We start from the raw sequence: 27,434 nt of genomic DNA on the forward strand, positions 1-27,434 counted from the left end.
CTTATCAGATTCCTGGCAGCTGAAAGTTTTGTGCTGCTGCAGCAAATTTGCACACCAAATACAAGTTTCCATACAGGGGCCTTCCATGCTTGAGGTGCCTTCCTCTTAAAATATAGTTTTTCCTTAACACTCTCACCTTGTGCAGGACCTTGGGGAAAGTTGGTCAGGTCACGTTTAGGAGCATGCCTTTTTGTTCTGGATGGCAAACACACAGGCAGACAGGTGGTCCATCATCGCTACTCAAAAGATGCCATCTCTCTGCTCCACCCAGGTGAAATGGGGAGCATTCCATTGGCCTTTACCTGCCACTGAGACACCAACGGATGATGCTTCCATATCACAATGCAAGTGGTACGCCTGATCTGAGTCTCCGTAAATGACAGCTCACTTGACACAAAGTCATCCCAGCTATACCCAAGGATCCTCCAATGAGACCTAGTACCAAAGACACCCAGTCAGAACCTTCAGTCACTGGTTAGCATCCAGGTCTCACAACTAAACAATAAAACAGTAAGCACCAAGACCCTGAAGAGTTGGACCTTCTCCTGCAGAGGTATCAACATCACTAGCCACCTTCAATGACCTCATTACTCCATAAGCTCTTCCCTGGTGTCTGAAGCTAAAAACCTAAGCACCCAGAAACTCTGCTGCAGAGATAAATAAATCTCTCTACAAGTTTGACAAGTTTCACCACACAGAAGAAGACAGGTTTTTATTGTCATTGTACATACATACATTGAAATGTGTACTCTGCATTTAACCCAGCTTAATTACAGTTAGACACAGTCCAACAAGTTGGAGCAGTGGGCAGCCACAGTTCGGCACCTGGGGACTGACTAACTTAGAGATGCTGTTTTGGTCAGGGGCAGAGAAAGGAACAGAGATACACTTCTGATGGATGTGCCCAGGAAGTCATTGAAAGCCTGGATCTTAGCCTTAATTCAGGAATCACAAATCCAAGTCCAGAGTTGTGTCTCTGAAAATTGTAGGTCTTGAACTGTTCTATATGCAAAATGTCTTGCATTGCTGGTTTTTGTGATTTGGCACTTCATAAGTCAAATTGATTTGATTGACATGAGGGTGTTGGACCATATTCCTTTGTCCATTGTGCAGCAGTTGGGTTATACCCAGGGCCCTGTTTCATAAAGCAGTCTAATCTTGTTTAGTGGACTAAACTCACTTCGTCGACTCATCTTTTGACGTTAGTCGTTGCACAAAGTGCTTAGTCGGCTAAAGTTTTGCGTTACCTGACTAAAATTTTCAGCCTGTTACAGAGGAGGCTAATCTTATTTTAGTTGGCAAATCTTCAGTGTCTTACCTCAAAAAAGATGGCTATCATGTACCACCTCTTGATGGAGGAGGAAGGAAGGAGAGACTCGTGGTGGGAGCAGGTCTTCCAGGACCGGAATAATCCATTGGAGATATTTACGGATGATGAGATCGGGAGCGCTTCTCCTCTGCTGCAGCGGACTCGGCCATATTTGTAGCAGACGGACCAACCTGGAAGTAAACAAAACTGTCGCATTTTGGAGGCGTTCCTTTGCAACGGCTTTTGTGAGGCTGCTATGACCGTGAAAATCGTTGACTAACATAAGATGGCTAATCTACATTAGCTGTCGATGTGAAATGGAGATTAATGTTGGGTGGCTAACCTTAGTTGACTATGTAGGCTTAATAGACTAAAAGATTAGACTGCTTTATGAAACCGGGCCCTGGTCATGTTCCAGTCCATCACTGGACAAACACATGATTAGCTGAAACAGCAGAACACAGAAAATATATCCACAAAGAAAGACTCAGATCAAGTTTGAACCCATTAATTTCTTGCGATGAGACAACAGTGCTGCTAACGGCACCTTCTTCATCACCACTAGGAGATGTAAATTTTCTGACAAATCCCTACAATAAAGTGTACTTGTCCAATTAGCAGTGTTCATATTTGTCTTTATAAAAAGAACTAAAAGACAAAATGTTGGGGAAGACAGTTGTGTTGTGCTCCCACATTAAATATAAAGTACTACAAGGGAGCTACTTGGGAATGTGATTTGTTCTTATGTGTTTGTCTCTTTCCTTTCCCAGGATATTTTAATGAGCTGAGTTTTTAAGATTTGGTATTATTCACAGAGATGAAAGAGAGATACACAGTGGGAAACAGAGTGCTGTGGATCCTGGTTGGGCCTCTTCTCTCACACTAGTTCCACTTTTGAACAAAGTTATGGTTATATTACCTCCCAATGCTCAGAATGAAGATGCTGTGAACTTATAGTGGCTTGCAAAAGTATTCAGCCCCTTGGTAATTCACGCATCGTAATTTGTTTATGGCGTTTCAGATACAAAAAGTAAATCAGGCTTTATTTATCTTCCTTAGACTCAAACTGAAAACAAATCTCTACAACTTGATATAAATTAATTAAAAATATAAAAGCGTGGTATAGAGGAGGGTCTTCTTTCACTAAAACATCAAATCTAGGCTTGCATCTACCTTCTGGCAAATTGTAGGTGAACTTTCAGGTCTTCTTTTTAAGAGAATCCTCCTCTGCTCCACTTCATCATGAAGCTGTTTAACTGGGGATATAAAATCCAAAACTTGCACTGTGCACAATTTCTCCAATCACAGCCATAGAAACCTGTAACTTTCTGGGTTGTCTAGGTGTCTTTCCTCACTCTTCTCCTTCTTGCACAGTCAGTTTTTCAGAACTGTCTGCTCCACACAGATTTACCATAGAGTGCCATATTGTTTGTATTTCTTCATAACTGATGTAAATAAAGTCCAAGACATATTCAGTGACTTGGAAATGTTCATGTATCCATCCCCTGACTTGTCTGAAGAAACTGGCAATAAAACTGATTATTTACAAATATTATACCAAATGGGGCCCATTACTTATGCAACCCATCATCTTGGCTTTTATATTTTTAATTAATTTATGTCAGGTTGTAGAGATTTACTTTCAGTTTGAGTTTAAGGAAGATAATTTTAGAAATTTTTATATTGAGAAACCTGGTTTACTTTCTGTATTTGAAATGTCATAAATTAAAATGTGTGACATACCAAGGGGCTGAATACTTTTGCAAGCCACTGTACATGTAGCTTGAAGTAAACTTGTCAGTTTCCATCACTGCTTGCGTTAATTATAACTCTTTTCTGCTTGCTGTACCTCTATAGATCCCAAGTCAGTGCCTCATGTCTATAATTTTGTGTAAGTGCAGAATTTAAGAGGGAGTCGAGTCTTGAGATTTGATAATTCAGCCTAGAGAACCTCCTACACCTGAGACTTTAGCCTAGATTCATAGCTTAACCCTGCAGTGATGCTGAGTGCATTTTTAGTTTTCACAAGTCCATATCAAGTTTGAAGTCATTTAATAAAGATTTACGTCAACTCTGAAGTGTTTTCATGTGACACTTGAGTCACCAACTGAACTGACAATCTCTCCTGCAGGAAGCTGCAGCTAAGCACAGATTTCACTGGTACAACGAGCACTGAATAGACAACCTACAAGAGTCAAGTTAAAACACACGGAGCAAACTTCACAGAGTTGATTGTCCTGCTCACTGACTGACTGAGTCAGCATACCATGAAGCTCTCCTTCCCTCAGAGTCTCTCTGACTGACTTGTCCATCCTCCCATCGTTCTCTCATCAGCATCTCCATCTCCTGTGTGAGTCCCACAGTTGTTAAACTCCTCTCAAACAAACTCTTGACAGTGCTATACTCTAAATTCACACACACACACACACTTTCTGGTATCCCAGAGGCGGTTTGCTCTGCTGCTTTAGTAATTGAATTGTTTGATCTCGAATGGGCTTGGTGAAAACAAAGAGCCTGTGTGGAGACGGTGCGCCGCTCCTCCTCCTTGTGCTCTGGAGTCTCCGGGGGTCTTTGAAGTGTGGTCCTGGCCTCAACACAACATGACAGGATGCTGGTTGGAAATGCCAGGCCACCTGGCTGCAGGAAGGACAGGACAGCAGTCACAGAGGAGGCGTGGGTGGGTGAAATGAAAATGTACTGCACAGTCAGAGAAAAGGGTGAAAGAAAAACAAAGATCAGAGATCGGATAGAGAAAAAATGGAAGTGAAGGCATTATTTGGCTCCATGAATGATGCATGACTTCCTGTCTTTATTATTGTCTTCTGGGCAATTTGATTATGCAGGTAAACAAATGAGGCAGATGAAATGGCTTAAGAGAAGGTGAGATGGGTTGCTTGCTTTGTGTATGAAAATAAATTGGATTGCCTGTAAGAAGATTGGTTAAGAGGGCAAGAAAAGTCCTTTGTGTGTATGTGCTCCGAAAAGAGAGAGACAAGGAAACAACTTGAATTAAAAAATCAAGAAAGTGTGAGAGTTTTAAAGGAAATATTTATGAAAGAAATTAAGAAATGGTTGGCAGTGGTTTTGAAATATCACTGCTGTGATTGTTGCTGCTGTCAGTCTGCTTGTTCTTCACCACTTTGGACTCTCTTAGAAGCACATGAAAAGGCTTTTTGTTGGGGAAAGTGTAGTGACACGGACCCACAACAGGGGGCGCAAATGAACGGTCAATAGATGAGCCAAAAGGTAACAATTTAATGTTGTGAATGTGCACAACGAATATACAGACAATCTCAGAATCTGATTATAGTCAATTCACAAAGGTGACGTGTGGGCAGGCTCGAGGATAGAAGACGTCTGTCCTGAGAAGAGCCGGAACCACACGATTTCCACCGCCACAGAACCCGGTGAATACTGGAGCCGCCAAGTCCCGAATTCCCAGGTGATCACCGTCCCCGACTGTCGGATCTGGTACTGCTGGCGAGGAGCACAAACAGTGAGATGTGGGTGTGTGCACACCCAGCAACAAAAACAGTCAGAAAGTGGAAAGTCACCTCCACCTCTAATCACACACATGTGCAGCTCCTGTTAAAGCACTTATCTGGAAGGAGTGAGAGGCGAAGACGTCGGCACTCTCATAAACCACCAATCAGCTGACAAGGCTCCACAGGAAAACGGCTGCAAACAGATCACACGTAAGTCACAGTTCTGACACAGCAGAGAATATTACCTTCACAGGTAGATGATATCTCGGCAATCAGGTGGAGATGACGTCCGGTCTTTATGGAGTGAGATGATGTAGAGCAGATGGGTGACAGCTGTCACTCATTATCTCTTGACAGCTGTCCCGGTTGTGTCCGTGGCGGCAGCGCCCTCTCGTGCCTGAAGCCCGCACTTCGGGCAGGGCGCCCTCTGGTGGTGGGCCAGCAGTACTTCCTCTTCTGGCGGCCCACACAACAGGACCCCCCCCTCAATCAGATCAATGGCACAATCGTACGGACGGTGCGGGGGAAGGGCGAGTGCCAGATCCTTGCTGAAGACATCAGCAAGATCGTGGTACTCAACCGGCACCGCCGTCAGATTGGGAGGGACTTTGACCTCCTCCTTAGCATGTAAACCGGGAGGAACCGAGGATCCTAAACACGCCCGATGGCAGGTTTCGCTCCACTGAACCACCACCCCAGACGGCCAATCAATCCGGGGATTGTGTTTCAACATCCACGGGAAGCCCAAAATCACGCGGGAGGTAGAAGGAGTCACAAAAAACTCGATCTCCTCCCGATGATTCCCAGACACCACCAGAGTTACAGGTTGTGTCTTGTGTATGATTAAAGGGAGAAGGGTGCCATCTAGTGCCCGCACCTGCAATGGCGAAGGAAGCGCCACCAGAGGGAGCCCTACCTCCCTTGCCCATCTGCTGTCTAGCAGATTCCCTTCTGACCCCGTGTCCACCAGTGCTGGGGCTTGAAGGGTTAAATCCCCACTCAGGATTGTAACTGGGAGTCGTGTGGCAATATGTGTGTGTCCCACGTGAATGTTATGACCCCCCTTTAGCCCAGTCGCTAAGGGCGGGTGTTGTCATTTTGGCCGTTTGGGGCAGTTTTTCTGTATGTGCTTTTTTGAGCTCCAGAGAAAACACTCCCCGCGGACCAGCCTCCTCATTCTGTCAGTTGTTCTCATTTTGGCCCTGTGCGTCTCCCTAGCAACGTCAGCAGGGGGAGCTGTTGCCCCACGGAGCACTGCGGCTGTGGAGCGTGGGGAGGGCGGAACCTTTTTGAACCCGGAAGGGAGAGGGACGGTGCGTGCCCGGCCACGTCCTTCGCCTCGCTCCCGACGGCGTTCCTCCAACCGATTGTCTAACTGTATAACGAGATCGATAAGCCCATCTAAATCCCGCGGTTCTTCTTTAGCTACCAGGTGCTCCTTCAGGACCGACGACAGTCCGTTTATGAAGGCGGCGCGGAGCGCAACGTTATTCCAGCCGGACCTCGCAGCCGCGATGCGGAAGTCGACTGCATATTCGGCTGCACGGCGGCGCCACTGTCGCATTGACAGCAGCACTGTTGAAGCGGTCTCTCCTCTGTTAGGGTGATCAAAAACAGTTCTGAGCTCCCTCACAAACCCAGTATAAGAGGCAAGGAGCTGTGAACTTTGTTCCCAAAGCGCTGTAGCCCAAGCGCGTGCCTCACCTCGAAGCAAATTAATCACGTAAGCCACCTTGCTGGCATCAGATGCGTACATCATGGGACGTTGTGCAAAGACGAGCGAACACTGCATAAGAAAGTCCGCGCACGTCTCCACACAACCTCCGTACGGCTCTGGGGGGCTTATGTATGCTTCAGGGGATGGTGGGGGGGGTCGTTGAACGACCAGTGGAACGTCTGTATTCGGCACCGGGTCGGCAGGAGGAGGAGCTGCAGCAGCGCCCTGAGCGCGTGCTTCCACCTGTGCGGTGAGAGCCTCCATCCTGCGATTGAGGATGATGTGCTGCTCGGTCATCAGGTCCATCCGAGCGGTAAAGGCGGTGAGGATGTGCTGCAACCCACCAATCACGCCTCCAGCCGACGCTGGTGCACCCTGCTCTTCCATTGGCTGTCCAACAGATGGTTGACGCCCCTCGGGATCCATGACAGTGGCCGAGATATCCTGTTGGGGAAAGTGTAGTGACACGGACCCACAACAGGGGGCGCAAATGAACGGTCAATAGATGAGCCAAAAGGTAACAATTTAATGTTGTGAATGTGCACAACGAATATACAGACAATCTCAGAATCTGATTATAGTCAATTCACAAAGGTGACGTGTGGGCAGGCTCGAGGATAGAAGACATCTGTCCTGAGAAGAGCCGGAACCACACGATTTCCACCGCCACAGAACCCGGTGAATACTGGAGCCGCCAAGTCCCGAATTCCCAGGTGATCACCGTCCCCGACTGTCGGATCTGGTACTGCTGGCGAGGAGCACAAACAGTGAGATGTGGGTGTGTGCACACCCAGCAACAAAAACAGTCAGAAGGTGGAAAGTCACCTCCACCTCTAATCACACACATGTGCAGCTCCTGTTAAAGCACTTATCTGGAAGGAGTGAGAGGCGAAGATGTCGGCACTCTCATAAACCACCAATCAGCTGACAAGGCTCCACAGGAAAACGGCTGCAAACAGATCACACGTAAGTCACAGTTCTGACACAGCAGAGAATATTACCTTCACAGGTAGATGATATCTCGGCAATCAGGTGGAGATGACGTCCGGTCTTTATGGAGTGAGATGATGTAGAGCAGATGGGTGACAGCTGTCACTCATTATCTCTTGACAGCTGTCCCGGTTGTGTCCGTGGCGGCAGCGCCCTCTCGTGCCTGAAGCCCGCACTTCAGGCAGGGCGCCCTCTGGTGGTGGGCCAGCAGTACCTCCTCTTCTGGCGGCCCACACAACACTTTTATGCTGATGAAGAGCATAGAGGGCAGTCCAACCAGGTCAAAAAAAGCATTCATGCCTGTGCTTATTGGTAGACTTTATGCTGAAATCTTAGAAGCACAAATCCCAAATCAGAGTGTTTATGTCATGAATTGGGCCTCGTACAGAATTCAGCAGAAACAGATGTCTTCAGATTCAACTTGCAGTGTCAAGACTTGGCAATGAATTTCACTTATTTGTTGAGTGTCTGACATTTTTATTGTCACCTCAGGTCAGATGGATAACCAAAGAGGAATGTTATGTATTAAATTCAGTTAGCCTTTGTACCGTGCTCTGCTTATTTCATACTGGGTCCTTCAAACGCTGGTCGGTTCTCCGAGCTGCGTCCGACACATAACAGTAGTCTCTGGCCAAACATCACGGACCCAGCGTTAGCAGAGACGGTAACGCGCCGGGAAGGCGGCAGCAGACGTTCAGTGGTTATCCGGATCAGTTGCGGGGCTCTCCGCCCGGAAGGTGCGTGTTTGAGACCCATTACTGGATACTAATTTGTGCTCTCTTGCAGCCGTGTTCCTGTGTTGTGCCTCATCCGTGGATCGTGGTGGAGTGTGACTGGCGACGGCTTCGCGTCACACTCCGACCGGATGGGAGGTGTAAACGGGAGCTGCAAGAGTGCGTTTGTAATGGGTTCACGCGCACGGCGGAGCTCTGTTAGCACGGGTCGCTGGGCTTCCTGTGTTACAGTCGTAGCCCCGTTTCCCCGGATAAAGGTAACTACTGCGTCTGTTGTATCAGCTCCGGCGTTATTTAGTTGAGCACATTTTGGTTGTGTGTTGCACTCAGCTGCGCACACAAAAGCAGCTCGTTTGTTTTTTTCTGTCGCCCAAGGGGTTTTTTCATTTTTAGCACTCTGGTTCCCCCTTGTGGTGACTGAATCACGTTACCGTCAAGCTCTTGAGTAGGAACAGGTGTGTTCCATTTGGTTGAGCTTGACGGTATAACTCACTGATTTGTTTTGTGTTAGTTCATTTTGTGTGGGTGTTTTTTTGAGTTGGTTTTTGTGTGGGCTTTTCTTTTTTGTTGTCCACTATTTGTCTGGGGGGGTGTGACCCTGTAGCCTTTGCAAAAAACAAAAAAAAACACAAAGAGAACAGGGACCCAAACAACTGTGTGTTGGTCTGTTTTTTTTTTTTCCTTTGTTTCTTTTTGTTTCACATCCCCAGGGTTGGATGGTACGGTCCCCTGGGGGGTGATGGGGTGGTCTTTGGGTTGTTTTTTCTCTTTGTTTTTTGTTATGCCCTCTCTTCTCCTCTGACTCCAGCCGGGTGTGCCGTAGTGTCGGCATTGCTGGAGGGGTGCAGTTAGGTTGTGCTGGGCGTTTCCCAGGTAGCCTCTGCACCCGGGAGGGGAGGGGGGGGGGGTTTGGGTTTTTTTTTGTTTTCCCTCCCCCAGTTTCCGCCCTCAGGGTTTGACTGTGGTGTCCTCTGGGGGGGAACGGGCGTTGGGTCCATCTAGCCGTGGGAGGCCGGGGCTGGGTCCATTAGTCATGCGGGGAGGCGTCTCCTGGGGTTGACGAGTGGTCCTCTGGGGGGCGCTGGTGGTCCCCGTGGGTGACGTTGGATCCCAGAGGGACCTCGGCCGTGGTTATTACTCCTGGAGCTGGCGGGTGGCCCTCTGGGGGGTGTTGGTCCCTACGTGTCGTTTGGGGGGGGGGTATTTTGGCATTTGTTTGTGACCTTAAATTTGGATTGTTTTTCTTTTCTCCCCTTCCCTGGGGTTTGATGGAACGTCCTCTGGGGGGGGGGGGGGGGGGTGTTTTAGTGTTTTTGTTTGTGGGCTTGGGTTGGGTTGTTTTTCCTTTCTCCCCTTCCCTGGGGTTTGATGGGACGGTCCCCTGGGGCGGGGGGGATGTTTTGGTTGTTTTGTTTTCTGACTAATCACACATGTTTGGTTAAAGGCTGACCGCACAGGTGTAGGAACTCCTGGCCACACCTGTGCTGAGACTGTCAAACAAGGGCAAAGATGCAGCCAGTTCAACCAGTCTGTTGGAGGACGAACGCAGACGCGGTTTCCAGCCATGGTCCCTGGAGGGGGGGTGTTTCTCCTGGGCCAGGTGTGTGTGGTCGCCGGGAGGCTTCCCGTGAGGGTGGGGTACTGTTATATGGCTGGGGGGGCCTGGCTGCCGGTTTGTTTGTCTTTTTGTTTTCCTCCCAGGTGGCGTGCATTTGGGACTGAGTGGCTGTGTTGCTGAGGCTGTCAGGACCTCACCCTGATCACCTGCGACTCGTCAGGACTCACAGCTGAGGTGCATCTGGATGGATTGGAGCATGTTGGCATTTAAGACTGGAGTGCACAGTGTGTATTTGCCAGAGACTCGACCTTGTGACCAGACGGGTGAGATCGTCGTCTTGGGAGCCATCTCATCAGCAGCGGACGCTGAGAATGTCCAGGTTTGATGCACGGTCTGTGAAAGAGGAGGGGGTGAGGTCTCACGCTCGTCAGCACACTTCCTGAGGTACGTTGGATTTTGTGACTAATAGTTATACAGTCAGTAAATGTGGTGTCCCTCACACCTTATTGTATTGAGCTGTATGTTAGTCATGTATCAGCTTCCACTGCGGTGGAGTTTTGTGAACGGGATGTTCCATGCCTGCAGGTTGGGAAGCTGATCAGTAATCACGCCAGGAAGTGTTTGCTGTTTGTACACCTTTAAGTGTTCTGTGTGTAGAGTGTGGACTCACATAATGGTTCCTTCTTTCACAGACTCGGTTGTTGCGGCCACCTGGGGGGTGTCGGCGGGGTCCTTGGGTCCGAAACAGCTTCTGGCTCCGGACCGTTAGCGCTGCTGGGAGCGCACCACGCCAGGCCGCACCTTTCTGTTATTACATTTTCACTGTTATGTATTAAATTCAGTTAGCCTTTGTACCGTGCTCTGCTTATTTCATACTGGGTCCTTCAAACGCTGGTCGGTTCTCCGAGCTGCGTCCGACACATAACAAGGAAGACTACGTAAATGCGTTTGGTACTAGGTTTTTTCGGAGGATCTTTGGGTACCACTGGAATGACTGTGTAAAGAAATGGTTACTTAGGGAGACTCATAGTGATGGGGTGTCATCGTGTCATGGCTTTTCTCTGGTTGTGATCCAGCATACAGGTTGAGTACCGCAGCGGCTGTTGAAGCCCAACCTGGCTCCAGCAGATAGGTGGATACTTTGGTGATGTGGGGATGAATTGGTTGTCTGCCAGCTTGGCTGCCATCCGGGATGAAAGGCGATTCCGTGATGAAGATTCTGTGAGGACGGACAGTATGAAGGGTCAAAGTGATCAAAATGAATTGAAATATTGAATGTGGTAAATATGAACGCAGTAAAACATAGATTGTGGTAAAAATGAAAGCAGTAAAACATAGACTGTGGTAAAAATGAAAGCAGTAAAACTTTGAATGTGGTGACAATGAAAGCAGTAAAACAATTAATGTGGTTAAAAGTGAAAGCAGTAAATATTGAATGTGGTTAAAAAATCAAAAGGGTAAAACTGGACTTGATAAAAATGGAAGGTATGAAGTACTGAACATAAAAATGAGTGACGTAAAAAACATCTGATTAATATTGCCCCTTTGAAAATCAGAATTGTTAAATTTGGATGCCATTAAAATCACATTATGGTAAATATTAATCTTACAAATATTATGTCTTAAAAATATAACATTGGCTAATTTAATTCACTGCCTCGATTTTAGTACCTCTACTTTAAACACTTCAATTGTATCATTTGCTGTACTCGATTTAATGTTGAATGTTTTCATTCACTGCCTCAGTCTTAGCAGGTCCACTTTACACACTTCAGTTTTATCATTCACTGCGTCAACTGTGCAATTTTGCTCACTTCTGCTGGATCGGAATACGGCAGCAGCCACTGTTGCGACAGCGGACATTTGTATTTCAGAGCCACTGCGCATGTCACTGACCGTGGGGTGGCGCCATTGGGAGTCGTAGAGGCGAAGAGTGCCCAAATGACGTCGGTTTATATGCGACACAAACATAAACAATGGTGGACTCCGTGTGTTTGCTGCTCTGTGAGTTTTTAAGAGAAAGTTGCTGGTGACGAGACGAAACACGCTTGAAAAGTACAGAAGACTTCATACAACAATACGAAGACGAGAAGATACGAGCTGCTAGAGACGAAGAGACAAAGCATGACGGTAAGCTAATCATTAGCTCATAAATAAGTAATAACTGCAGGCTGTCGCTATTAAGTATTAAAATTGCGGTTGTCAAAATAAAGTGTTCATTTAGATTAATTAATTACAGCACTTATCACACCTTCAGTCACACTTTGCTCCGTTTTGATTTGACGTGAGTGACTTGGTCCGTAAAGGAAGACACGTTTCTGAGAGCAATAAATGTTAGATGTCAACACTTTTCATACCAAAGTAACTTACTTTGATAACTATTGTTGAAAATCAAACGTGGGAGTTTGTGCGTTTACTGACGCTGATGCACAAAATGTTAATTCAGTTTTAATGACCGTTAATTAACGTCGTCACTGAACTCGACCAGGTTAAAACACATTAAAAATGTTTGTTTTTCATCCAGATTTTAATGTTCAATGGACAAATTTAAATATGAAATCTCATAAGATAATTATTAAAGGCGTCATATTGTGCAGAAAGAATCAGCTTCCAAACTCCCACAATTCTGTTTTTATAGGCATTCTTTATAATACAGCCTTTTATTGTCATTGTACACATAAATACAATGTAATTTGTCTGCATTTAACTCATCCAAATTACAGTTAGACACTTCTCCCAATTTAAGATCAATTTACAGCTTAATGCCTGCTTGATGTGTAACAGAAATAACTCACACCCTGTTTATCAGATTATTAAATGCCCCAAACACACAGATTTTTTTAAATATACCTGCAATTAAATGATTCATTTAGATTAACTAATCACAAACCCTGTAATCAATTACATTGTTTTTTTTTAATAACCTGACAGCACTAATTAAAATATGTTTACTGTATGTGTGTGTTTCAGATGGTTTTCTCAGAGACACCGCTCATGCCAAGTTCATGCCATGGAATGGGATACCTGTCATTTGCCTACACGTTATACACCGGTTGTGTTTCACTGTGAATTTTTAATAAACTTTTGTACTTTTTGCTAAAATGTCTCCACTTTTGTGTAACATCAATTTGATTTGTAAAAGTTACCAAGGTTTACTGATTTAAATTAAATACTAACAGTTTGAAAAGCCATTTAAGCAAAATCCGGTAGTAAAATAAGTTTTACATTTAATGGGGTCATAAATGTAAATGGAAGTAAACAGACAGTAAAACTGGTTGTTCAAAATATCTGAATTAATTACTTCTGGTTTGGTATCAGTCATCTAGCAGAATTATACACCACAGTACAATAGTTTGTGGTAAAATGTTACATCACATCAAACCCTAGACCTCGTACAGCCAGAATTCCTTGATGTAATGGTGCCTTCATTGAAGTGACTAAACCTTTTCATGTTAAATACCATTTGCTAAAATCTCAGTTTAGACATGATTATTCCAGCATCTTTGTAAAGATTTAGCCAGGTGTAATGTGCAGTGTCTTCTGGAGTAGCAAATCCCAAATTAAAATTCTTAGAAATGAACCATCATCGTACCAAAACATCAACGACAAAATGTTTTTTACTGTTGACTGAAATGAAATGAAATACCATATAGTTCATTTATGAAAATATTGATGGAATCATATAATAAAAATTGTAAATTAATAAAAACTAGTAAGAAAAGAGTAGATAAACCATGGCTGACCAAGGGAATAAAAAACGCTTGTGTAAAGAAAAACTATTTATACAGGTGCTTTTTAAAAATGCAAACGAAACAATACAGATACAAAAAATATAAAAATAAACTATTGACAATAATTAGGAAACAAAAAAAAAAGATTATTATAGTGAACAATTGAATAAGAGTAAAGATAATATGAGGGCAACATGGGGAATTATAAAAAGGGTGATGGAAAGTGATGGAGTGAAATCAACTTTTCCGAACTACCTTGTCAGGGAAAATAAAGAGATATATGACATAAAAGAAGTTGTAAATGAGTTTAATGATTATTTTTCAAAGGTGGGATCAAACCTGGTGGGAAATAAACCAATAGTAGAAAATAAATTAAATACTATTGTAAATACGGTCAATAGTATTTTCCTTGACAATGTGGAAAAAGATGAAATAAGGAATATTGTAAAAAGCTGTGTAAGCAAAAGATCAACTGACTATGAAGATTTAGACATGATGACTGTAAAAAGTATAATAGAAACTGTTATTGAACCATTCACTTACATTTGTAATCTGTCTCTGTCAACAGGAATCTTTCCAGAAGAAATGAAAATTGCCAAGGTAGTCCCATTATATAAAAATGGAGACAAACATAACGTTTCAAATTACAGGCCAGTGTCATTGCTTCCACAGTTTTCTAGAATTAGGAAAAGGTTTTTGTGACAAGGTTGGATAAATTCATTGAGAAACATATTTTAAAGAATGCTCAGTATGGCAATTATGGAATTAACAGAGAAAATATCAACAGCAATAGACAAGGATTATTTTGTAAGTGTTTTTATTGATTTGAAAAAAGCTTTTGATGTTATCGATCATTCAAGATTGCTTCATAAGTTACAACAATATGGAATAAGAGGGATTGCACATCAGTGGGTAAAAAGCTACTTAGAAAATAGAAAACAGTTTGTTCAGATAAATGATACTAAATCAGAATTGTGTAATATTATGTGTGGAGTACCACAAGGATCGATACTTGGACCTAAACTGTTCATTTTGTATATTAATGATTTTGTGAATGTGTCAAAGGTACTTGGTAGCATTTTATTTGTTGACGATACAACATTATTTTACTCTGGATCAGATATACAGGAAGTAGTACAGGTGATAAATACAGAGTTGGAAAAAGTTAAATATTGGTTTGATACAAACAGATTGTCACTTAATATTAATAAAACAAACTTAATATTGTTTAATGACAGAGTAAAAAAAATGAGGTGTCAATAAAAATAGATGGAATGGACATTCAAAGGGTAAAAGAAACGAAATTTCTAGGAGTTACGATTGATGAGGATTTTGCATGGAAGTCACATATAAACTACATAAAAGGAAAGATAGCGAAAGCCATTGCTGTTTTGCATAAAGTTAAATATTCATTAAATAATTATGGATTATTAACATTGTACAATTCATTGATTGTTCCATATTTGACTTATTGTGTAGAAATCTGGGGATCAACTTGTATAACTTATACACAGCCTTTATTTATTTTGCAGAAAAGAGCTTTAAAAGTGATTAGCAACAGTTGATTTAGAGATCCATCTAATCCATTGTTCGTTATGTATAGGGTACTTAAATTTCATGATTTAGTTGATTTGAAATTATTACAAACAATGTACAAAGCGAATAACAATACCTTACCAATAAACATTCAAAATATGTTTGAAAAAAGAGTAAGTAGTTATAATTTGAAGGGCATAGAAGTCTTTAAGAAACCAAGATACAGAACCAAGATAAAGGAACGGAGTATTGCAGTCAATGGTGTAAAATTATGGAACAGCCTCAGCAAAGAAATCAAAGAATCAAGGTCGCTTAAATTATTTAAAAAACGTATTAAACTTGATGTATTTCAAAAGTATGAAACTATGAAATAGGTCAGTGGACTGTGACAAAGCTAAAATGTAAGCTGTTAATAATGTTTGAAGTTTAAAATGTAATCTGTTAGGGGTGTAATCTTATAAATAATGGTTAAAATTAGGAAATAAGTTGGTGGCATGTGACAGAATCATAGAAATGTAATTATTCGTGTGTCGATTGATGATGCGTTGTGAGATTGTATTGTAAAAAAGGGGGCAGAGTGTTCTTCTAAACTGCTCCTTTTCATTCAGTGGTTTGTGGTGTTTTGTTGATTCTGCTTTTCTGTTTTTTATTTTCTTTTAAATGAATGAAATAATTGAAATGAAATGAATGAAAAATGAAAAGTTATGATACAATCACATAATTCAAATTGTTTACTGCAACTAAAAGAAGAACAAATACCCCCCCCCCCCCCCCCCCCCCCAAAAAAAAAAAAAAAAAATTATAAATCTGTGCAACACAAACTATACAAAAGTTCCATTTGTCTATAGTCCTGGGGTGGGGGCACAGGACACATTCCCCGGTCATGCATCGCATGGATAAGCTCACCCAGCACGTCTAGGATTGCCCGATTAGACGCAGCTTCCACCTCCGTTGCTTCTTCAAGGATCAGTCGGCTGTGTCGATCACACTGAACCCAGTTCAGCTTCAACCTCAACATCACTCAGGATAGACAGATTCTCCTGCTGGAACAGGCTCCTTTTACTCTTACCTGGACAATAATGAAGGTAGAAATGGGAAGTGATTAACAAAAGCAAGTTTAAAAAAAAAATATATATATATATATATACATACACACACACATACACGTACGTACATACAGAGTGACCCCCCCCCCCCCCAAAAAAAAAAAACAAGAATTGTAATAAAAAAACAACCTTTCAGTTTCTGTATGATCATTCTCCAGACTTTCAGTTATCTTGGTCACTTTGCATAAAAGTTATGTTTTTTCAAAATTTTGCTCCAACAAATCAGACCATTTGGAGCACAATTTGAAAGAACATGACTTTTATGCAAAGCAACTAAGATAACTGAAACTTTGGGGAAGGTCCAGTAAAATTTGCTGGACCTTAGTGGGATTTTTTTTTTTTTACAATATTTTATGGCTTTCTTTTCTTTTTTTGGGGGGGGGATGTCACCCTTGTGTGTGTGTGTGTGTGTGTGTGTATATATATATATATATATATATATATATATATATTTATATATGTATATATATATATACAAGGTCTGTCCATAAAGTATCGTACCTTTTTATTTTTTTTTAACTATATGGATTTGATTCATATGTTTTCACGTCAGACAAGCTTGAACCCTTGTGCGCATGCGTGAGTTTTTCCACGCCTGTCGGTGACGTCATTCGCCTGTGAGTACGCCTTGTGGAAGGAGTGGTCCCGCCCCGTCATCGGATTTTCATTGTCTGGAAATGGCGGAATGATTTGGGGATTTTTTCCATCAGAATTTTTTCCGAAGCTGTTAGAGACTGCCACCTGGAAACTATTCGAAAAATTTATCTGGCTTTCGGTGAAAATTTTACGGGCTTCACAGAGAATAAGGTCTGGTAGTACAGCTTTAAGGACCCCTTTAAGGACGCTCAGCGTGCCGCGCTCCGAGCTGCGACGACATGGCACAAGCCACCGGACCATTTCTGAGCTGATGGCTCTGTGGATACGAGACCGTCGTGTGCTCTTTCTCTGGTTATCACAAGAACTGGACGTCAGCCATTTTCCGGCAGATTTCACTTTTAACAAGAGATTTTGTCATGGAAAGCCGCGCGGAGGCTTCGCGCGTCACAACTGATTCGCTTTGGAAGCGAGACAAAGGAACACCTCCGTTTCGGCATGTCAGATGACAAGTTTGGACATGTCCAGCTCTCCACAATTTCACTGACACTTACTGGACTGGTAAGCATTGAAAGCCAAGATAGACATCCTGCTCCCCATTTCCCCACTGCTCCGCTCAGCGGGATACTGCTGTTCGGCTCCATAGCGTCTCCTCTCTGGCAGGGCAAAGTCCACTTAAGACGCATCAGAAACAGAACTCTGCGCCACATTTCTCTGCAGATCATCCAGCCAGCACCAAAACGACATGAAGAACGGTGCAGGCAGCCAGCCAGTTTATGAAATAAAAGGTGTTTGGTGTAAAAACGGGTTAGAATTTCACCAGAGAGGGCAAACTGCCCGGTTTGCAGAAAAGAAAGCCTGCCTATTTGTAAAGAGGGTTTAGAACTTGAGCTGCATTCACATTACTAGCTGAAGTGACTTGAATCTGCGGGGCTGCTGAAGCTCCAGCGGGGAGCTGTGGCCTGAAGGTCTTAGGTGCCTCAAGGGGCGGCAACCCTTGAACACCGTGGTAAACCCCTGTGGTCAGGGAAGCCATCTGACTGAAGTAGGAATCCTTCCGGGATCTCTGAGGACTCCGCAGGCAGCTGCAAGGTACCAACAAGCCTGAAGGGCGGCAGCCTCTGCTGTGGGAGAGGCAAAGCAGCGGGTGTGGGAGGAGTTCGGACCAACAGTGGAGAAGGATTTTTGGTCGGCACCAAGGTGCTTCTGGCAGACTGTGAGACACCTCAGGAGGGAAAAATGGAGAACCATCCAAGCTGTTTACAAATGGATTGGACTCTGTTGACCTCACCTAAGGATGTAATCCGCCGCTGGAAGGAACCCTTTGAGGAACTCCTGCATCAGACCAGAGTGCCCTCTATCACAGGGGCAGAGCTGGAAGCTGATGGAGGATTATATCAATTTCCCTGGTGGAAGGTAGTCAAACAACTCAACAGTGGCAAGGCCTGGGGGGTTGATGAGATCCGTCCAGAAATGCTGAAGGCTCTGGGTGTGGAGGGACTGTCTTGGATGAGATGTCTCTTCAAAACTGCGTTAAGGTCTGGGACAGTGCCTGAGGAGTGGCAAACTGGGGTGGTGGTCCCCATATTTAAAAAAGGGGACAAGAGAGTGTGTGCCAATTACAGGAGAATCATACTACTCAGCCTCCCTGCTAAAGTCTACTCCAGGGTGCTGGAAAGGAGGGTTTGGCCGATAGTCAAACCTCTGATTGAAGAGGAACTATGTGGGTTCCATCCTGGTCGTGGACCAGGATGGAACCGACCAGCTCTTCACTCTCCCAAGGATCCTGTAGGGTGCCTGGGAGTATGCCCATCGAGTCTACATGTGTTTTGTGGACTGATTGGGTATCCTGGGAGATACTGTGTGAGGTGCTGCGGGAGTATGGAGTGAGGGTGTCACTTCTCAGGGCCATCCAGTCTCTGTACTCACAAAGGGAGAGCTGTGTTCGGGTGCTCAGCAGTAAGTTAGACTCAATTCCGGTGGGGGTTTGCCTCCACCAGGGCTGCGCCTTGTCACCAATCCTGTTTGTAATATCCATGGATAAGATATCGAGGAGTAGTAAGGAGGTTTCCGGTTTGGTGAGCTCAGGGTCTCATCGCTGCTTTTTGCAGATGATGTGATCCTGTTGGCTTCATTGGCCTGTGACCTCCAACACTCACTGGATCAGTTCACAGCCGAGTGTGAAGCACCTCCAAATCTGAGGCCATGGCTCTCAGCAGGAAACTGATGGATTGCCTACTCTGGGTAGGGAATGTGGTCTTACCCCAAGTGAAGGAGCTCATGAATGAGGAGACAATGGAGTGTGAGATTTGCCATAGAATTGGCACAGCAGGGGCGGTATTGCATTCGCTCTACCATACAAAGGGAGCTGAGCCAAAAGGCGAAGCTCTCGATCTACTGGTCAGTCTTCGTTCCTATGCTCATCTATTGTCATGAGGGTTGGGTCATGACAGCAAGAACTAGTTCACGGCTACAAGCACAAAATGGGCTTCCTTAGGAGGGCGGCTGGTATCTCCCTTAGGTATAGGGTGAGAAGCTCGGTCATCCGTGGGGATCTCGGAGTAGAGCTGCTGCTTCTTCATGTTGAAAGGAGCCAGCTGAGGTGGTTCTGGCATCTGGTAAGGGTGCCTCCCTAGAGAGGTGTTCCAGGCATGTCAATCTGGGAGCAGACCCCAGGAAAGACCCAGGACTAGGCGGAGAGATTATATCTCCACACTGGCCTGGGAACACCTCAGGATCCCCCAGTTAGAGGTGGTCAATGTGACCCAGGAAAGGGAAGTTGGCATGTTCTCCCCGTGCTTGTGTGGGTTCTCTCCGGGTGCTCCGGCTTCCTCCCACATCCAAAGGCATGCAGATTAGATGGAATGGAAACTTCAAATTGACCATATGTGTGCGTGCAGGTTTGAATGTGTTTGTTTGTCTATATGTGGCCCTGCGACAGACTGGCGTCCTGCCCAGGGTGTACCCTGCCTTTGTCCAGAGTCACACACAGCAGTGAAAACAATATCCTGCTATTGCCACTTCACCAATGTGCAGGGTAATAAGAAATAACACAAAACAAATAATAAAGGCAAAAAAAAAATATCTAATTGATTCTGCAGTATGAATTATTCTTTATTGGGAAGAGCAACTTCTCAGAACCAATGTAAAAATACACATTCACACATAGACACTACATGAATAAAATTCTCATTTTCTTTTTTAAAGTTAGACAGATCTGGGTCTTGTTGTATTTACGGTTCCGATAAACATCTCATTTTAGGCTGCATTCAACAAACAGCAGCTTTGGAAATTAGCTGTCATGATAAATAAGAATGTATTATAGTGAAGGAACAGGTTTTTACTAAAGGTAGTAAAATCCTGTCTGCTCGGGCTTTGCCAAAATCCATGTTATCCCACAGTAATAGAAATGTAAAAGCTTTGAAGTCTCTCATTTATCTTTGTTCCATTCGCTTATGTATCTGCACAGTATTGATTTAGGAGTGCTGCCTTTGCAGAATCTCTGTGCATCCTCTAATGAAACACATTCATTCCTCTTTTTCTCATTGTCCTTGTTTTGCCCTCAATACTTTCAAGCTCTACCTAAACCTAGCTGCCCAAACTGTAAATGCTCACACTTTGCACTTCCTCCTACTTGCTGTGCTTCTTATTTTGAACCATGTTTGATAGAAATCAGCAAATTATTGGTTGACTTGACAGCATTTTGAAAAGGAATAGTTTGCACCATCTGTCATGGTTAGGTATCACGTAACATATCTCATAGAATCCAACGGCCGTCAACCTTGTTTGACCTTTTGGAGACCAAGCATTCAACACAGTCAAAACTATTCCATTTGTTAAGAGGTATGGAACAGAAATGGCGTAGTTCCAAATTAGAGGTGTTCCACCTTGCATGGCGTGATGCTGTCTTAAATTATAAGCATGCACTACTGGCTACAAAGCGGGCCTATTATTCTGATTTGATCAATAAAAACAAGCACAACTCAAAGTTTTTGTTTGAAACTGTAGCTTTTCTCATTCATGGACCTGTTATTCACTCTCCCTTTTCAGCACAGGACTTCTTGGCCTATTTCAAGAAGAAAATTGAGGATATTAGGTTGGGCATATTCAGCAGGCCTTGGTCCAACCACTGCATACTGCTATGGAGGAGGATGGTCCCACTGAGGTGTTACCCAGATTTACAGATTTTGATGGTATATCGCTAGGCGTGCTGATGAAGCTCGTGACGTCTACAAAAAGCACAACCTGCTTATTTGATCCCATACCAACAAAACTGTTTAAGGACATGTGGCCCATTCTTGGACCCACTGTGCTGGAAATGATAAATCTATCATTAACTTCTTGATCTGTTCCTAAATGTTTCAAGTCTGCAGTGATTAAACCATTGCTTAAGAAATCCAATCTCGACCCTAGTGTATTTAAAAATTATAGAGTGATATCAAATCTATCATTTTGTTCTAAAATCCTGGAAAAATTGGTTTTGCGACAGCTCGTGGACAACCTCACTGAGAATAATCTTTTTGAGCCATTGCCCTCTGCTTTTAGAAAATATCACTCCACAGAGACAGCACTTACTAAAGTTGTTTGCGAGCAGTGGACTCGAATACCACTACAGTCTTGGTGCTGTTGGATCTTAGTGCTGCATTTGATACTGTGGATCATCATATTTTACTTGACAGGCTGGAAAATTATTTTGGGATTACGGGAACTGCCCTTGTGTGGTTGACATCATACCTGTCCAGTCGTTCTTACTGTGTGTTGTGCAGTGACACTTCTTCTAATCTTAGGGATATGAAGTTTGGGGTCCCACAGGGATCTGTTTTAGCCCCCTGCTTTATTCCCTTTATGTAGCACCCCTTGGGAATATACTGCGGTGTTTTGAGATTGCCTTTCATTGCTATGCTGATGACACCCAATTGTACATGCCGATAACTGCTGGTAATCTCATTCACATAAAATCTTTGGAAGATTGCCTTGCATCAGTGAGAAATTGGATGTCTAGTAACTTCCTACTTTTAAATTCTGATAAGACTGAAGTGATGGTTCTTGGTCCAGCGATGTATCGGCATCAATTTGATCAGATAGCGCTTAGCTTAGGTTCATGTGTTATACATCATACAGATAAAGTAAGGAATCTTGGGGTAATTTTTGATCCTGTGTTGTCTTTTGACCCCCACATTAGAGACATTACAAGGACTGCTTTCTTCCATTTGTGAAATAAGATTCGTCCCATCCTGTCTATGGCTGATGCTGAGACTTTGATTCATGCATTTGTCTCTGCTAGATTGGACTATTGTAAAGCTCTATTTTCTGGTTTACCGCAGTCCAGGATTAGGGGTCTTCAACTGGTTCAAAATGCTGCTGCCAGACTTTTGACACAAAGCAGAAAATTTGACCACATTGCACCCATTTTTGCTTCCCTGCACTGGCTTCCAGTCGCTGCAAGATCAGATTTTAAGGTACTGTTATTAGTTTATAGGATTGTTCATGGACTTGCACCTCCCTATCTGGCTGACCTGGTAAGCCCCTATGTACCAGCTCGGGCCCTGCGTTCTCAGGGTGCAGGACTTTTATGTGTTCCCAGGGTGAATAAAAGGTCTGCCGGTCACAGAGCTTTCTCCTACCGTGCCCCAGCTCTGTGGAACAATCTCCCGGCACACATACGGCAGTCGGATACTGTGGAGACTTTTAAATCACGTTTAAAGACTCAATTTGTTTTCCTTGTTTTATCATTAGTGTTATGATGTGTTTTTATTCTTTATTGGGAAGAGCAACTTCTCAGAACCAATGTAAAAATGTCTTTTTATTGTGTTTTTAAATTTTTAATTCAATTTTTTCTGTTTTTATTATGTTGTGTGAAGCGCCTTGAGACGATCTCATCGTGAATTGGCGCTATATAAATGAATACATTTGAGTTTGAATTTTGAATTTTTTAATTGTAAGTGTTGTTTAGCCACATTAAATGGTCCCAATTGTGTCAACATTGCCTTCTGGCCAATGGACTAAACCATTTAAGGGCAATTATGGGTTTGACCTTCAGCCACACGCCAAGTTTGGTGGAATTCGGGTTATGGATGGATCTTGGTCCTAACTGCATTAATTCCTATTTGCTAGTCACGACTTTCTCTGGGTTACTATAGAGTCCCTTAATTCAGATGGTTACAACATGACGAGCCAAAAAACACGTCACACGACTCTTGGTGTCATCTTGGGGCTAAAATAGCTTTTGCTGTTAATCTATCTGCATGTAAATCCAGCTATTTTATTTACTTAATCGCTGGAAATGCCAGGTTGCTGTGCATTTGGATGCACAAATAAACACCACAAGGGATTCAAGATGTACAGATTCCCTCCCTTATTTGACAGTTTTCTGCTTTTACTCTTTCGTATTTTAATAGTTTGATTACATTTTGGGATCACATGCGTTTGGCAGAAAAGTTCGCTAATTTACAACACGGAGTCTGAAAAAGAGGAAACTGTACAGCTTACCTTTGAATTGGAGGTGATTGTAGAAAGAAAAGCATGTTGAGGGTTAAATTAAATCAAATCAAATCAAATCAATTTTATTTATATAGCGCCAAATCACAACAAACATTTGCCCCAAGGCGCTTTATATTGTAAGGCAAAAGCCATACAATAATTACAGAAAAACCCCAACAGTCAAAACGACCCCCTGTGAGCAAGCACTTGGCGACAGTGGGAAGGAAAAACTCCCTTTTAACAGGAAGAAACCTAAATTAATCCAGAATAAGGCGTAATCCAGCGACAGAGAACTTTAAAACTGTCACACGTTGGCGTCATGACACGGAGTTACAGAGATACAGAAGTGTAAATCAGGCTTTAAATTAATTAAATAAATCATCGTAAAATGTAAATTCAAGTGAAATTGATAGCTTAACTATTTTTAGATTTATTTTCATAGTATCTGTACCTGGATGTGTTACTGCTGTATGTGGTTTTAACTCAATAAAAAAATGTTGAAAACATAAAAGGTTCATTCAGTAGTTCAGCACAATTGGCCCCAATATGGCGCCATGTTATTAGTTGATGCCACTCTCCCAATAAAGGGACCCTAGGTTACCACAAGCGATCAGATATGGATTTGCATGCTGATTTGGCACAACTTTTACAACGGCTGCCCTTCCAGACGCAACTGTAGATGTACAAGGTGAATTGGACAGGGATGTCCTTGAACTGGGGACCTTCTTGTTGGGAGGAAGGCATGCTAATTTCTTAAAGTTGGTTCTTTAGATTGATCTGGTGCGTCAGTGTTCAGCAGGTTGGAAAGGCTTTGTCTTCATTATATGCCCTTTAAATTTTATTGAGTTACAAGATGATAGTTTTTATTGTTTTTGAGTTACTGTATTAACTCAATGGAGCAGATGAACACATTTATATATCTAGTCATTCACTCAATTTTAGAAGGCACATGCCCAGGCTTTGGGAACTGATTATTATCAAATGATTAATAATTACCTAATCCAGGTCTGTTAGTTTACTTTAAATGAAGACACATTGTTATGTCAGTAAATATCCATTAATCTCTTTGATTTGTTTCTTGCCTCTCCAGAATTGGACTTGCATTACTTCTGGAAGTGGAGTGCTTTTGAGGACTACCTGCTCTTCTGTTTCGGCTTCACTGTGCTGTGTTTCGTGGTCACCCTGCTGTTGCTGGACTCAGCTGTGTACATAGAGACCCTGGGTTCTCTGGCTCTGCTCTTTGAGGCCATACTGGGCCTCCCACAGATGCTGCAAAACTTCCACAACCTCTCCACCAAAGGAATGAGGTACATGATGTTTTGAGGTCAAACAGTGCACAGTTTCTGCTTTCAAGGCTTTGTTTTTAAACTGCAGACATGCACAAAACAGCTCTGTTTAATTCTTATTTCATGTCTGTTTTTGAGATAAAGTGGGCAATGGAAGAGAAGAATTTACACATGCAGAACTTTCCTTCAGCCCTGTTGGTACTCGTTAAAAAAAAAAACTCAAATTGCGAGGTGCATTGTGCAGGAAAAAAATACATAGAAACACAAACGCTAAAGCAAAGTGACTTACTCATTATTCATGTTATCCTACCATAGCTTGGTTACTGGTTAAATGAGAAAAAAAAAATTCAGACACTTTTCAAAGAAAAAATTCTGTCACTTTTACCAAAGACTGGACATGTCACATAGAAAAATCACGTGAGCATAAAGAATACCCAAATACCCAGTCACCCTGGTGAAGGTGCTGAGAATCAATTAAGATTATGTCAGAGTGTGTGAGGTCCAATATGTATACTGATTAGCCATTCACGTGCAGGACTGCAAGATCAATTTCTCCTGTAATGGCAGAAAAACTCACACTCATTATGCTCATTAAGTATGTGTTTGTCATTACAACAGAAAGTGTGTGTGTGTGTGTGTGTCTGTTTACAAAGCCATTTAGGAACAAGACCAAAAAAAAAATCTTTAAAAACACCTCCTCCTCCTCATTCAGCAAGTACGGAAGTTAAATTTAAGTAAACGTGGATACCCGGGAAATGTGATGAGTTGAATGTCTAAAATTAGCCTCGGCCCGTGACGTCAGTTGGAAGTAGAAACTCTCTCTGGGTTTAGGCCTGTTCTGATTTTCATATTTTGAAAGGTCTGACTCTGGAAATAGCCTCTTTTTTCTTTCTGAGTGAGCTTCATTGTCGTTTTCTTTTGCAGATGTTCACAGTGCAGGAAGTGAAATGAAATAAAACTTGTAAATTGAACGTGACAGATAAGATACCTAGCACCAGATTTAAGGAAGACCTGCTGGTGTGATTAACACCCCAGTTACAGGTTTTTTTTTTTTTTTTTTTTTACGAACAACTTGTTAGTTCCTCTTCAGTTTTTGACCAACCGTGCTGGAGTGTCCCAGATAAATATTCTGTATTTGTACCACAGAGATTCTATACTGTAGAAGTCAAATAAAGAGATGGTTAAAAGAGCCTTAATTCTTTTCATATAACTTTGAAAACCATTATCGGACTAATTATCTTCCGATAAGTTTTGGTCCAATAATTTTTAGACCGCTAACGTATTTTTGCAGACGTGGTAAACAAAGCTGAATAGTTACAAACATTTATGAAATCTAAAATCAGTTGAGTACCTAACCTGTTAAATGTTTTGTAGTAGATGCGCAGTTCTGTCCTCCATAAACACTGGTTCTAAAAGAAACCGCTCTATCCTCCGCAGGCAAAGAAGAACTGGTCACAAAAAAGAAAAAAGCTCATTTCTTTTGACCCCATACTGTTAGGCTGGCAATATCACTCAAGTCATCCAGAGGCATACAGTTTTAACCTATGGTTAAAATTTTAACCCAACTCATTTCGGAAAAGTTATTTAAATTAACGTCACATCTGAAGTTTTAATAAAGTGAAAATACCGTCAAACGACGGTCCCGCATCACCACAGCATTCACTTTGGAAATGATCTGGTCGTTTCAGCATGTTGATGGCCGACTGGAGCATGGCTCGCTCTCCACCGTTGTGCGTCCGTCTTTAAACCGGTTGTACCACTCCTTAATCTGTGTGATGCCCATAGGATCGTCACCGAAAGCCGTCTGAATCTTCCGAATGGTTTCCACCTGGCTGTTGCCCAGTTTTTGGCAAAATTTAATGCAGTAGCACTGCTCCAGTCATTCCGCCATTTTCCTTGTAATGAAAATCCGCCGAGCGCACTTGCACGTCCTCACACAAAGGCTGCTTACCAGCAAATGACGCAATCGACAGGCATGAAAAAATTCATGCATGCGCACGAAGGTTCAAGGTTTGCTCATGCAAGCACACGTGATTCAAATCCATCAGGTTTTTGCAAAAAATAAAAAGGTCTGATACTTTTCTAACAGATCTCGTATATAAGATGTCTGAATTCAGTTTGTGTTTAGTAAATTCCACGCATCTTAAACATAGCAGACATAGATTATCTGGAATTTTGTGTTGGTGGTTAGCACTGTTGCCTCACAGCGAGAAGGTCATGGGTTCAATTCCTGCCTGTGGCCTTTCTGTGTGGAGTTTGCATGTTCTCCCCGTGTTTGCGTGGGTTGCTTCCGGGTGCTTCGGTTTCCTCCCACATCCGAAAACATGCGGGTTAGGTGGATTGGAATGTTTAAATTGTCCATAGGTGTGCGAGTGGGTGTGGATGTGTTTGTTTGTCTGTTTGTGGCCCTGTGACAGACTGGCATCTTGTCCTGGGTGTACCCCGCCTCACGCTCTATGACTGCTGGGATAGGCTCCAGCCCCTTGTGACCCTTAATTGGACTAAGCGATTAAAGATGAGTGTGTTGTTTTGACAAGTTTTCACGGTCTCTACTGCCATCTACTGGCCAGTAGTGTTCATGGCAGTATTCGCCCTAAAGCTGGGCAGACTGTACAATATTTTCAATCATTGTACTCGGGTCCAGCTAAAACTGTATGACAAAACCGCACGTGTAAAAGTTCAGAGCGCACGATTTATGTTCTCACACTATACGACCCGATGCTCTGATGGGATCTGACTGCTCACATTGTACGTTCAAAAAACCACACGTCGGACTTGTGTTTCCAGAAACAAAAAGTAAACAGAAGCTTTTTATTTTCAAACTTTATTTACATTTCTTATTTTTACAAAAACTCGATGGGAGACATCAAAGTTTAAAAAAAAAATACAAGACTTTACATGAGTTGAA

At 43.0% G+C, this 27,434-nt stretch overlaps 1 protein-coding gene across 2 annotated transcripts in view; it reads left to right on the forward strand.

Annotated features, from left to right (window-relative positions):
* The window catches only part of si:dkey-246g23.2 (solute carrier family 66 member 2), a 128,229-nt gene that overhangs the window by 68,444 nt on the left and 32,351 nt on the right, over positions 1–27,434 (forward strand). For both annotated transcript variants that reach the window (XM_034177030.1, XM_034177029.1), the window contains exon 4: positions 24,331–24,547. In XM_034177030.1, coding sequence (XP_034032921.1) covers positions 24,331–24,547 — 217 coding nt within the window. The remainder of the gene's footprint in view (positions 1–24,330; positions 24,548–27,434) is intronic.

The sequence above is a fragment of the Thalassophryne amazonica genome, chromosome 8 (assembly GCF_902500255.1).
Source record: "Thalassophryne amazonica chromosome 8, fThaAma1.1, whole genome shotgun sequence".
Lineage (NCBI taxonomy): Eukaryota > Metazoa > Chordata > Actinopteri > Batrachoidiformes > Batrachoididae > Thalassophryne > Thalassophryne amazonica.